The 13873-nt window shown below is 41.3% G+C and overlaps 2 protein-coding genes across 2 annotated transcripts; both read left to right on the top strand.

Moving 5' to 3' along the window:
- Positions 1-1420: 1420 nt before the first annotated feature.
- On the top strand, positions 1421-5685 carry polr3h (polymerase (RNA) III (DNA directed) polypeptide H). The gene is made up of 7 exons (XM_023829957.2): positions 1421-1575; positions 1876-1987; positions 2168-2264; positions 2735-2821; positions 3505-3568; positions 3703-3919; positions 4850-5685. The coding sequence occupies exons 2-7, from the start codon at positions 1877-1879 to the stop codon at positions 4898-4900; spliced, it is 627 nt and encodes a 208-aa protein (XP_023685725.1). The 5' UTR covers positions 1421-1575; position 1876; the 3' UTR covers positions 4901-5685.
- A 56-nt stretch (positions 5686-5741) lies between these two features.
- LOC111853248 (cold shock domain-containing protein C2-like) lies at positions 5742-11218 on the top strand. Its single transcript, XM_023829958.2, has 4 exons — positions 5742-5889; positions 8443-8764; positions 9431-9553; positions 10193-11218. The coding sequence occupies exons 2-4, from the start codon at positions 8586-8588 to the stop codon at positions 10353-10355; spliced, it is 465 nt and encodes a 154-aa protein (XP_023685726.1). The 5' UTR covers positions 5742-5889; positions 8443-8585; the 3' UTR covers positions 10356-11218.
- Positions 11219-13873: the final 2655 nt, after the last annotated feature.

Raw genomic sequence — 13873 nt, 5'->3', positions numbered from 1 at the left:
GCCTAAATCACACTTTACAACTTACTTATGGATTAATTTGTGTTATCAATTAACTGTCAATATGTATGAAATGGAGCAATGGCATGTAATATATTTCAAATAATAATTAAACTGTTAGACAGAAAGTGATCTCGAAAATCCAAGGGGTGTGTGTTGCCCCCAGACTCCACTGATCAAGGCACACTTCATAGGACATGACTGTCTCATTTTGTTTCAGAGCAATTAACCCTTTAGTGCATTGCCCTTATGGCATGTAATATGCACACAGTGTATTAATTAATAGCTGTTTTAGAGAACGTGATCTTGAAAATCCAAGGGGTGTCCATTGTTCCCCAGGTTCCCCTGATCCATGCACACTGCATAGGACATGGCTGTCTCATTTTGTTTCAGAGCTATTAACCCTTTAGTTCATTACCCCTATGCCATGTAATATGGATACAATGTATAATTAATAACTGATAGAGAGAAAGTTATTCTGAAAATCCAAGGGGTGTGCATTGTTCCCTGTAGTCCACTGATCAAAGCACACTTCACTAGAAGTGCCTGTCTTGTCTAGTTTTAAAGTTATTAACCCATTCATGTATTGTCCCATTGCACATTATACGGATACATTCAAACATTCAGAAATTAATTAAAATTTGTACGTAAAGCAATCTGGGAAACAAAGGGGTGTGCATCAGTCGCCATGCATGAGCCCAAAATGCTAAATCACCATGTCATTACAGCTGACAGCACCTATAATATTAGCTATTAACACGATTTTGCACAAATCACGAAATGGTTTGAAGCGCAAAAATAATCGGTGTGCATCGTTGTCTGTGTACTGGCAACACGATTCTGTCATTAAAAACGCACCACCTTACTTCCGTGATAAGTTATTAAAACTAGAAACTTGTTTCGAGATACTAAGTCGAAATTTCGAGATAGTTATCTCATTATTTCGAGATAATAAGTCGATCGAAATTTCGAGATAATATCTCGAAATAACGAGTTAACTAAGTCGAAATTTCGACTTAAATTTTATATTATTTTTTTCCCCGGTGGCGGAAACGGGCTTCCATAAATAAACGGATTAACGAATAGATACACGGATTTTATTTGCTATTTTAAATGGTAACGCAGACATTCCCAACATACATACTGTACATATACCTATGATAAAAAAATATGAGCTAGAATATTGATAGATTCATGACTGATTAATGATCACACACTGACATTGACACGTTAACATGTAATCAATTATATATATATTTTTAGTTACCAATATGTCAGCACTGACACATTTTTTCATCACTTTATTAGAGTTAATTGTGGCGGTAGAAATCACTGAAAATGCACAGGTTCAGAATTCTGTGAAACGGGCTGATTTAAATGTTTACCGTAAATTGATACCTTTGTCGTAATGAACAACATGTAGTAGTGACGGCATGTCGTGAATTACCCTGACACAACACGGTATCGTTTATGCTTCATGGCATGTATAATCTAAGACTCCGCTGAAGAAATTGTAAAGAATTGTATCACGATTGCTTGCAGCCGAAGACTTAGTGGCTGTTCTTCCTACACAAGAAGGTAGCTAGATAAATTGAATTTAGCGTCTCGAGCAGTGTTTTGCTATCACTTAAAATTAGGTAAATGTGTACGGGCTCCACGCGTGTTCATAAAATCATATAACGCGAAATAAAATAGTATAATAACGTCGCAATTTTGAAATTTACATGTGTTAGGTAACTTTTGCTACTTTAGTGAAACTATATTATTTTAGTAGACATCTTAACTATTCTCGATGTAGGGATTACATTCTTCTATTAAAAGATGTTTCATGATTTTTTTTTTTTTGCTTTCGTTCTCGACCCTATGTCCGTGTGTTAGTATGTTTGTGGTGGTGGAGATGGTTGACACCGTAAGGATTCCTCCATGGCAGTTTCAAAGGCAACTAAATGATACCATCGCAGAGGAGCTTAATAAGAAGCTGGCCAACAAGGTAGGGGGGCGGCGGCTTCTGACTCAGATCATACATGACACACAATCAATAATATGGCTCTTTATCTAAATAACTTTGTGTTTGTGTAAAGATTAAAGCTGAAGTACATTTTCTGTTATGTGTACAATTTTTTGATGGTGTTCTGTCACACGTAGCCCTTATTTCTCATTTCCTTATCAGGTAGTATACAGTGTGGGCCTGTGCATTTGTCTCTATGACATTACTAAGCTGGAAGACTCTTATATATTCCCAGGGGATGGAGCCTCCCACACTAAAGGTATGAAAGCAGATTGGAGGGGCATTATAACACCCCATCCTGTTGGCAGACAAATTAAAGCCCACACAGCAATACAGTTGACAGTTTAGATCGGGGTGGGTAACCTGATCCCTGGAGAGCCAGTGCGGGTTTTTGGGATGATCTCTCAATCAGTCAATAATAAAACAGTGGTTCTCAACTCCAATCCTGGGGACCCACTGTTATTGGCTGATTGAGAGGCCATCCCAAAAACGCGCACCGGCTCTCTGTGGATCTGGCTCGCTAAGCCTGACTTATATAAAATTTTAAATCAGCTTTGTTTAGTATTTTGTTCTGGGTTTGGTTATCTTGTATTTGTAATTTAGAATATATGGTTTTCTTTGTAATCGGTGTACTTTGAAAATATTTCCCACTATTACCTCAATCAGGATGTCTATAACTAGTAAAAACCTGCATTAGTTTCCTGTTCTGTCCTACTTTCTGTTGATCAGTGCACTTCAGATATGTGGTATTCCATCCATTCCTGGACGAGATCCTAGTGGGGAAGATAAAATACTGCAGCCAGGAAGGAGTGCATGGTAGGATGTGCGATGGACTGCTGTTCTTCCACTTCAATTTTTTTCTTCCAGCTATTCTTGTCTAGGCATCCATGCAAACTTTTAGTAATGCTGGCCAGTGTCTGATGCTGATTTTGTGTTTGTCTGTCTTGGTCGACAGTATTCCAACTTCTCCATTATTGGAGTGTTTCTGAGAGTTGTCTTTTATGTACATAATAGTAAGTTAGTAGTAGGGAATGTGGTCCACATAATATCACTCAGGGGAGTTTTACTTACACAAAAATGTTCTGAGGGCAGAACTAAGAGGAGGCGGGACCAGGACACCTGATCTGTTGGACCCACCTCCTCTAGTTGCTTGGACCCACCTCCTCTACAATCTGATCTGTCTTTTTTTCATTCTGCCCTCAGAACATTTTTGTAAAAACTCCCATGAGCCAAAATGTCTTCATAACAGATTGAAAAAAGGGCCTTAGAAGCATACATAAAGTGAAAAGTATACTTTAGTGTGCTTTGATTAAACTATTTTGCATTTTTATATTGTACCACACATTTCTGAGCACTTCTGTTTAGTAATGAATGTGATGTAAAATTTTCATTCAAGATTATGTCTATTAATCTCATTAAAATGAGCTGGGGTGTCTAATATCCAGGTCATAATCGTGATTCAAGATATCACTTTTGCTTACCTTGCTTGCGTCTCACAGTAAGCCTGGGATTCTTTGATGACATCATCATTCCCCCGGAGTCTCTCCAACAGGCCGCCAAGTTGTATCCTGCACAGTGAGATTTTTTTCTGCCCTCATGATATGAGTTAATGTCTGACGATATGTTACTGTTGCTGAATGTGGGGGTGGCTCATCGCCATCCAAGGCCCAACTATATTCCTTCACCGTGCGCATCAGTGATGAAGCTGAACAAGTTTGGGTATGGGAGTACGAGACAGATGAGGGGGCCCACGATCTCTACATGGACCAGGGCGAGGAGATCCGCTTCAGAGTGGTGGACGAGCTCTTCGTAGACACGTCCCCGACAGGCCCTTCTGCTGCAACGGCCGACTCTGCCGCTACACCTGGGACTGAGGACAGCAGCCAGAAGAAGGAGGCTCCGTACACTCTGATCGTAAGGGACACAAACCCCTAACCACTCTCAAAGTCGTCAGAACGCTGTACTGTTCACGAAACACAACTTTTCTTGTAATCGGGAATTTTGAAGTCGTGGTTTACGCAGTACATGACTGATCAGCAACAGGAGGTCACACACTACAAGATTTTTCACCGGGAGGAATCCCCGATGAGTCTGTCTGGTCTCAAAGCTATGTTTTGTCATGAAAACACACTAGAGAAGTGAGACGGGGAAATAATTCTCTAGTGTCAATGCGCTGCAAATTGTTAAAACACTTTCATCAAATTAAATCAAATCACTTTAATCAAATCAAGTTAACCCTTGTATATGTCACAAATAACCATAACTGTGACCCCTGAACATTATGAACAGTTAGTAAACAAATTGTACTTTTAAAACCTTTTTAAACTCCATCCTTGGGTGTTGTCTTGTGCTCTCATTGGCTGTAGTTTTTCGCAGCATTGATTGCCAGTTGCAACCAGGTCACAGCACTTTTCACGCTACAGGATTTGGAGTCGCCAACCAATCCAGATATTTAGCCTGCTATATATGAGACATGCTTTTGCAACATATCGGCAATTCTGTCGAGTCGCATCTTTAAACACTTCACAAATAGCAATTCAGCACCGAGTGAACACCAGTTTGCCTCTGATTTTGTCCACGATCCCTAAAAACTGTTAGCGAGCGGATAATCAGGGCTAAAATCATGTAGTGTGAGCTTAGCATAAAAAGCAAATACACATCAAGTGAGTGATAAACTGTACGCTAGTTGTGGTTCAGTTGCACATGCTACCTGAACGGTGACATACCTCTGCATTGTGATCACTTGATCTTTTCTCACATTGCATTTCTGTACATTTCCCTGTCACTGGATTGTTGTTAATATTTTTGTTTCACTTTTTCAGAATCATTATTCTTGTGTTCCAGGGCTCTATCAGCGAACCAGGCTTGGGCCTTCTCTCATGGTGGAACAACTAGCGAAGGAATCAAATGGACTGGTCAACATGAGCGGGTGTAAAGTAACAGACACTCATTTATCTGACCCTCTCGGAGTTCCCATGCCCTCCTGGCAAAGTCATACGAATGACGTCTTGTTGCAATTCTGTGGAGCAGCCCGGGCCAAGGACCCTAAGGCCCGAGTACTAGGAGCCGCAGTCCTTCCAGTGGTACCCAGGACATTACTCTGTGAAAAGGTTGCCATAATACTACTGATGTCTTAGTATATCTTTTAATGTGAGTGATAAGGGAGAGCTGAGTTAAGCAGTCAAACTGCAAGAGTGTTCATGCTGAAAGACCCTTATGAGCACAACAGAAAGGCACTTGACTGGGATTTCAATTGGTTTTCCATCTCATCTGCGAAATGCTTGTTCTAAGCTTCGAACCTATGGAGGCATGTATTGTGCACATATAACCTCAAACTGCTATGATTATTCATTTCTCAACACAACTGTAGTGAGACTGGATAATTAAGAGAATACCACAGTTCAAATGAACGTGTACAGTCCAATGAACTGTAGCAGCTGAAGGAGTATGTAAAATTAGAATATTTTTTATTTATATAATATTGAATTTTTTTTTAGCTATGACTTGGTTTCATCTGGAGTGGCTCACTAAGCCCCAAACACCATCAACTGGAGATGTTTGCGCGCTTAATTCGATATTGATCGTTGTGAACGTTTTGGAAAATTTATACTGCATATGAGTTTTTGGTTTTTATTTTCCAAGCTGGATGCATTTTCGATTAATAAAAACCATTTTCCTTGTTTTGCCTGTGCACACGTTACAACCGAATCCAGCCGGATCATTGCTCACATTGCACGCCCGCTCACACACTATTAGTCAGTCCCAAAACGTGAGGGTATTCCACTGATCTGCCCCTTTCATTATATATTTATTTAATGTTATATAACAGCGAGATTCAAGGCATATGCACTTCCGTCTTCCGACTGCCAACAGGGTCTATCACGGTAGGATTGGATTGTTTCATGCATGTGTGTATGGATGTATGTATATAAGTGTTCTGCCGTTTGTTTTATGTAAACCGCTGCCTTGTGGTATTTGTCATCTAAATCACGATACAGAATCACAGCCTCGCGGTTTCTCTTTAGAGCTAAGTTTTTATTAAATGTGAGACCTTCCAGCTTTTCGCTGTGATTATCACACCTTGGAGGCGTCGATATGTTAAACTATCGAATGTTCTGGAACCAAAGGGAGGCGAGCTGATGGCCGGGAAGTCGGATCGGCGTTTCTCTAGCCTGATTCAGGGCATCTGACATCACTCGATCGTATGATTATATTAAGATGAGAAGATTAAGATTAAGATCCTTTTCTCCAGAATTCGCACAAAACTGAAGTGTCTTCAGACTTCAAAGGGCTCTCCCTATTCCCTTCACTTGTAAATCAGATGATGTGTTTTATAACCTAGATACCATAGGTACTTAAACACTTAAATATATTTTTAAATGAAACACTAGACTGCTTCGCCGCCATTACATATATGGTGGCGTAACTATACAGCGTTGTTTATTAATGTATATCTCAATATGATCGTCTTTGTCTAGCTGTTTTTTTTTTACTCTCCTCCGGAGCACAGATTCCAGTAACACAGACGCTGCTTCTTACAAGAAGCTCCGTAATGTGAACCTCATTGTTCAGTGCTTAATTATGATAAAATAAGGTGTCAGCTTTCTGTCGACGCTGTTTCCGTTATTTGGTGCCGGCCGTCGGGTAAAGTAGCTGGATTATCTGCAGGGTAGTGCGGTGTATGTTTAATCAGATTTCATACAGCATTAAAATCGTCCGTGACGTAAGAGGTTTATGAGGATCCGCGTTCCGCTGCGCGCTTTGACGTCAGATCAAAGTGCGCTCTGGCACATGGAAACTGTCTGTGTCACTGCATAGTCTAGACTGTCCCTGGGAGAGAAGATGATGTAGTCACTGCTATTAAAGACGCTCCTTTGGTTGCCTGTGTAAGATAGGCAATGTAGTATATGCAAAGATTTCTCTAATTAAAGGTATATCCGCTCATCCTTCCTCCAGCTGCCTTTCCTGGTCAGGGTCACAACAGGTCTACTATGACTCTATTGTCAACGAATCTTACTATTTTTAATTCAATTTTCAGAATAAAAAGGTAACTATGCCAAGTAGCTCCTCCCAGACCTCTCTCCCTAAAGTCACTGGCTCTGTAACTTGTTCTGGGGGATCTCTGCCTATTCCTTATACAGCTCAATGAAATAATCCCTCCAGTGAGTTTTGGGTCTGCCCTGGGGCCTCCATCCAATGGGATAAGCCTGGAACAGCCCGCTTGGGAGCTGACCAGGTGGCATCTTTATGAGACGCCAGAACCACTTCAGCTTACTGCTCTCGAACCACCGAACCAATTGATTGATCTCATATTCCCTCTTACTGCTATTTATGAACGGGATCTCGAAGTACCTAAACTGCTTCACTCACAGCGAACTCTTGTACCCCTTTACCTGAAAAGAGCCATTGACTTTTTCCAGTGAGGGTACCACGACCCGATTTGGAGGTGCGGACACTCATTGCTGCTTCACACTCCGCATTGAACCCCTAATTCGCCTGCTGGAGGTCTGTGCTGGATGAGGCCAAATGAAGGACACCATCTGCGAGCAGGGATGTCACCTCTGGCCACAGCTGTGCCCTGATATCTGGACCGTGAAAGTTACAAAGAGGAGTGGCAGTGATAGTCTCTTAGATACTCGATCATGGGCGTAAATTACGGTGGTGGTGGGGGGAGGGTTACACCCCCTCAATAATCAAATCCAGCTAATACAACCCCCCCCCCCCCCCCAATAGTCATGTTTCCCCCTAAGTGGGTGGAGACCTCAACTGCCGCAATGTTGCAGTCCATACCCAACATGTCATTAATTTATTTGAATTCATTTTATAGGAATTAAAAAATGTTATTTTGTAATATTTGTGATGTAATATTAAATCTGAGACATAGATTGTTTGATAAAGAGCTACTCGGGGAAATATTCTACAGCCTGACAGACACAAGCTAAAAATAAGTTTTGTTCACATTCAACATATATAAAATACAATCAGTTTAAGTGCAACAGACTGATAGAGGCGCTTGGCCTGTTCAGGAAGCTTATGTTATTTCGACGGTTGCCTTTGTGTTTCATCAGCTCTCACTGAACTGAAATTTTCACAGAATTATCAGAGTAACATAATTTCTAATATTTCACTGCTGTTAACCATATTTTGCCTTTGAGGTCAACTTAAATGGCGCATTCAGTTATATGACCTGGGCTGACTTTCTAAAAATTCAGGTTAAATGCTTTGGTACATGCACCTCTCATATAATTGTTTTTATTTACTCAACGCATTCATGGTTACATTCATTAAAGCCATTGAAATATGCCATTCAAATGGCAGTTTTACCAGTAGGGGGCCCCATAGAGCAAAAAACAACCACGACACAAAATGTCTTTGAAAAAAATCACCCGACCTACATCCATCCGAAAAACTGAAATGCAGATTCTGACCTCTTGCAGATAGATAGTAAAGACCCGAGAGACATCCAGTTCTGAGAAGAACCTGCCAGATGCAACAGTGAAGCCACACTCCAGTAGTAGTGATTTTCACAAACACCGATACAATCACACACGCATTAAGGGGCGCAGAAGGTCCGGCCGCCATGGGGGAGCCCGGCCTGTCGTCCCCGTCCGAGTCCCAGCTTCGGTCATCCCGCACCACCTCCCTGTCCCTCTCCTTCCCTGCCCTGCGGGAGGGAAACCGAGTGTGGGAACGAGCTCCCCCCAAGCCTGGGGAGCTTCCTAGCCCTTTGCCAACAAAGCGCACCCGCACCTACTCAGCGTGAGTACCTCACCGGCATCGCATGCTGCAGCGCATTTATATACCCCATATATATATATATATATATACACACCCAGCTCCCTGGGCTCCGCTAAGGGTGGCTGCCCTTCGCCGACAGCTTACTTTACAAAGAGTAAGTTGAGGGAGGCGTAAAGACAATTTCCTCACAGGAATCAATAAAGTATCGATTATTATTATTATTATGATTATTTCTTGCACACAATTGCATGGCTTTCAGTTGCAAGTCCTCCTTTTCCCCTTCAATATAAATCCCCATAATGTACATGAGCTGCGTAGATTGTGTTTCCCAACCCGGTCCTCAGGGACTCCAAGACGGTCCATGTTTTTGCTCCCTCCCAGACGGTCCATGTTTTTGCTCCCTCCCAGACGGTCATGTTTTTGCTCCCTCCCAGACGGTCCATGTTTTTGCTCCCTCCCAGACAGTCCATGTTTTTGCTCCCTTCCAGACGGTCCATGTTTTTGCTCCCTCCCAGACAGTCCATGTTTTTGCTCCCTCCCAGCTTCCTGCCAGACAGTCCAGTTCTTTGTGGAGTCCGTAGGTCCCCATGGACCGGATTCGGAAGCACTGGTGTAGATTAAAGAGAGCCTGTGCCCCCGCTGTATGACCCCCCCCCCCCCACAGAGGTGCCACTCCTCTCTTTGCAGCACGGTGAGGGCCAACAGAGGCCCCGTGTACAAAGGCGTCTGCAAGAACTTCTCCAGGTCACAAGGCCACGGTTTTATCAGCCCCTCCCACGGTGGCGAGGACATCTTTGTCCATATATCTGAGTGAGTGTGAAAGGCTCTCCATTCGTGATGTCACCCGTCTTAATTTGTTCTGATGGTGTCTGGTTCAGATTCTACATTACTATCCCCACACAGAGTACAAGTTCAATGCTAATGAAATGCAGCTGACCAGAAGTGCAAGAATAGCATTATTTATAGAAAGTATTGTAATAATTCACAGTAAAGTGCAGCAGTGTAGAGCATGTACAAAAGACCAGAAAGGTATATAGGGTCTGCCATATATGGAAATATATAGATATGTACAGATACTAGAAGTGCTGCAGAAAAAAACCATCTATCATCTGCGCTGAGATATACAAAATGTTATTTGTCGTGAACAGAAAGCAACAGTAAGTAAATGGATGAGCTAAAGAGCATTATAGACATATATACAAAATTCAGAATAAATAATACTGTGAGCAGAATAAATATTACAGCATATGACCATAGGGGGAGTGGGTGGGGGCGTATCAACACTATGGTCTTGAAATCAGCAGAGTGACAGTCTTGGGGAAAACCGGCAGGAGCCGGCTGGGGCTTGTTATTCTTGCTTGGGTGAATTACAGTGAAATTTTTAAGGACGAATAAGGGGTTAAGGATCAGTCGTGTGATCCACAGTATTTCAGTGTCTTTTCTTCACAGCATTGAGGGAGAGTATGTGCCAGCGGAGGGCGATGAGGTGACGTATAAGGTCTGCCCCATACCACCCAAGAACCAGAAGATCCAAGCTGTGGAGGTGGTCATCACTCACCTGAACCCGGGGACGAAGCATGAGACATGGTCTGGACAGATAATCAGCTCCTAGACTCACGTCCTGGCCTGTGCTGTTAATGTTAATGGCAAGGAAATTGAAGGAAATTGGTGACGTGTGAAATGACATCATAATGTGTCATAAAGCTGAGCGGGGGGGTGGGTGCATAACTACATTATGTGATTAAATAGATTCAAAGAGGGCTGGAAAGAAGGAAAAAAGCAACATGGAGTGCAGATGAAAACTGAACCCATGTAATACATGTTTTACTGTGAAAGGAAAATTAGGTCCCTTCCTGAATTACTAAATTGCAAAAACATCGTTACCTGTATTTATTTGTGTGTTCACGTTTATTTATTTGTTTGTTTACACTAACAAATGTGAAAGTGATCTTTAGTTTAGTTGTCTGCAAATTACATATACTTGGGAAATGTAGTAAAAAGACTGCCTATAGTGAGCACTGCCCCAAATGACTACAACTCCCTCGTCTTCAGTTTCAAATGATGCAGAATAGGCAATATTGCATTGCTATAATAATATTATGTTTTTATTCTTTGTAAATCACTGGAATTCACAGGGTGTGAAGTGCTATTAGTTCCCATCTCATATTTTAATAGATAATAGTAACTACAAATATTGTGAAAACATTTTCAAATGGAAACACATTTAAACTGCTCAGATGGCATGTTTTCCCATCTTTTTTATTTTATGTCTTTGAACTGTCTATGCATTTTTTTGTACCTTCCATTCTGTCCTTAGTTTAAAGGTGATTTTCACTGGGGAAAAAATACCATTGTGACTTCTTGAATGGGAGACTGTTTTTACCGTTAAATCAGAGTACCTTCTTTGGGTCAGTCCACTGTGATGGGTGGTGCATCATCATAATGAGAAATAAATTTTTATTATTATGAGCAGAACTGGACTCTGCCAGCCTTTACTTTCTGTGTGATCTTCTTTTGACATTCGCTGGTCCAATTAGTTGCAAGAAACGAACTGATCATCAAGGAAGCCAGATTTTGGTAAAAGATCAGAGCGCCTCTGGATGAAATGCTTTCAGTTAATGACTGGAGAAAAAAAACTGCAGCAAAAATTGAGCACCAGATATGCATTATTATTTCTATAAAGTATTAATATATTCCAAGTAATATTATCACTTTATATTTACGCTTATCTTGTTCAGAGTTGTGGGGGCGACAGTGCCTATTCCAGGCAGCACGGGGTACGAGGCAGGAGTACAATCCTCCCTGGATGGGATGCCAGTCCTTCACCAGGTAGATGCCCACTCAAATCATCATTTACACACACCAGCTGTATGTCTGTTTACTCCAATTAGTCTAACTGTACGTTTTGGGAGGACGATTCACAAAGATTCCACAAAAAACTCATTCCTGGACTTCATCTGTGAGATGTCGGACAAATACCCTTTCAACCCTATTCAGACAAATATTGAAAGTTCACCTTCAGGTGTTTTCATTGAAGAGTTCCGGAACATCACAGGTGCTGCTGAATTTTGCTGAAATGTGAACAACAGGAAGGACAATTGTGATTCAGTATAGCTGGGGACCTCGAACAGTCTTTAAATCTTAATCCTTGTACATGTCTTTTTCTCAGCGGGAGGACTGCTTAGAGACAATGCATGGTAAGGCACTCACTGGCCAAATGTGAACACTGCTACTTTGCAAAGCTAATGACCTCAAATAACTTCATTGCTTTTGGGGTTTAAGAGATGTCAGCATGGGATGAAAACAAGGAATCTGTTGACGCATTGAAGCTAAATATCCATCCATCTTCCAACTGTTTATTCTGGCTAAGCTATAAATATGGCTGCCTTTGGGAACTTAAAATGGGACTGAGTGAATGACATTCTGCTGCCTCTTGTGGTGAAGTTGATGAAGTTTTTATACTATACACAAAGTACCCCCCCCCCCCCAAAAAAAAGGTGGTCATTTTTTAAATATGATGTCTAGATGTCTGGAACACACAAATGATTTTTTACTAAATGTGTTTCTCTGAATAACAGGCATTCACTCAGGCATTCACTCTGAACTTGGCAGTCCACAATTTAACTAAAAACCTCTGGGCAGACAAAATGAAGCTGACTTCAGTATGTAGAACAGGTTCCCTTTGTATTACAAATCAATTTGCATAAGAGTATCACAGAAAGCAGCAGAGAGGAGAACTAAAATTCATCCATCCAATTTCTCAATCTGCTTGTCCAATTCAGGGTCACGGAGAGTCTGGAGCCTATGGGCACAATGCAGGGAACAACCTAGGATGGGGTACCAAGCCGGAGACTAGAAATCTCTCTCTCTCTCTCTCTCTCTCTCTCTCTCTATATATATATATATATATATATATACACACACACACACACACACACAATAGATTGCAAAGTACCCAAACATATGAACTAGCTGCTGTTTGTTGCAAACAATTGTGTGACATTTCAATACAATTATTTTGAATAAATCAAAAATACACTGCAAAGCTCTTTGGGACCTGTATTACTGTATTATTCAAAATATGTATATAAAATGTTTTAAACCAGTAGTTCTCAGAGTAAATATTAGCTGCTGTATAGCAATACAAATATTGTAAGAAGGTCAAACGTGCGATGTGGGAATAGAAGCAGCTGCCTTGCTAACTGGGGAAAAAACAAACAGCCTTGGGTTTAAAATCTGTGATGATGTGAGACAAAGTGGTGGAAATAAATGTAATTTGGGTGTCGAGTTGTACAGTTCAGAGCTGAGCCGCCATGATCGAACCTAACGACGGCATTGCAAGCACTAATCCTGTACTGCGGAATTGAAATAAATAGTTAAACGGCGCTGTAAACAGAGTATTTGATGCACTTTTTCCTATTAGCTTTTATTTTTTAGTTTCTGCTGCTGCGGGACATTTTAATATAGGCTACTCACAAGAACACCTCCCTACTACAAGCAGTACAAAAACTTAAGAGAATCCCGCACAGGTCGTGACAATGGCTCATAAGAAATAAACAGTTCTAGGGTCAATGGACCCACAGGACGGTAAACGCCGAGGCTGATCTTCGCTGCTAGTCTCCCTGCAGCCACCGGTAGTAGGAGCCCTTGTTATTAAACCTCCCAGATGTGTCATGTGCCTAAATATTCGCCGTGTAAATATAAGCTACATGTAAATGTGAGTGAGAAACATTATTATAAGACTGACTATCTGACAGTCGCCTTCCTTCATTTTCAGCTCCAGGAACCTTTGTTTAGCTGTCCCACTACGGCGACTGCATGCTGACGCCTTAATCCCTGCGCTAATTCGCGCTGTCGTTCTTTTTTATAGTCATTTCGGGCTTATTTGTTCTCTCTTTCCCATGCTCATTTTAATTTAACATTAAACCAATTGCAGTCTCTAAGAGAATTTTCTCGTACAGATCATTGCTCCTTCAGCTTTATTTCTTCTTACCTGCTCTCATATTCATTTACATTAGCGTACAAATGCGCTTCACTTTTACACTACGCTAACTGTATAAATATAGCCTACATATAGCCTAAGCATGCAATAAGGGCGTAACTATCTACTTTCATATTATTAATGCAAAT

This window comes from Paramormyrops kingsleyae, chromosome 22, assembly GCF_048594095.1.
Source record: "Paramormyrops kingsleyae isolate MSU_618 chromosome 22, PKINGS_0.4, whole genome shotgun sequence".
Classification (NCBI taxonomy): Eukaryota; Metazoa; Chordata; class Actinopteri; order Osteoglossiformes; family Mormyridae; genus Paramormyrops; species Paramormyrops kingsleyae.
This window is presented reverse-complemented; position numbering and strand designations above follow the sequence as displayed.

What these genes read in the sequence shown, in the direction of transcription:
- polr3h (XM_023829957.2), top strand. Translation starts at nt 1,877, where the DNA reads ATGTTTGTGGTGGTGGAGATGGTTGACACCGTAAGGATTCCTCCATGG. An exon ending in CAGCCAGGAAGGAGTGCATG is followed by an intron (nt 2,822 to 3,504) that starts GTAGGATGTGCG and finishes TGCGTCTCACAG; the next exon opens with TAAGCCTGGGATTCTTTGAT. An exon ending in CTCCAACAGGCCGCCAAGTT is followed by an intron (nt 3,569 to 3,702) that starts GTATCCTGCACA and finishes CGTGCGCATCAG; the next exon opens with TGATGAAGCTGAACAAGTTT.
- LOC111853248 (XM_023829958.2), top strand. Translation starts at nt 8,586, where the DNA reads ATGGGGGAGCCCGGCCTGTCGTCCCCGTCCGAGTCCCAGCTTCGGTCA. An exon ending in CGCACCCGCACCTACTCAGC is followed by an intron (nt 8,765 to 9,430) that starts GTGAGTACCTCA and finishes CTCTCTTTGCAG; the next exon opens with CACGGTGAGGGCCAACAGAG. An exon ending in ATCTTTGTCCATATATCTGA is followed by an intron (nt 9,554 to 10,192) that starts GTGAGTGTGAAA and finishes TTTTCTTCACAG; the next exon opens with CATTGAGGGAGAGTATGTGC.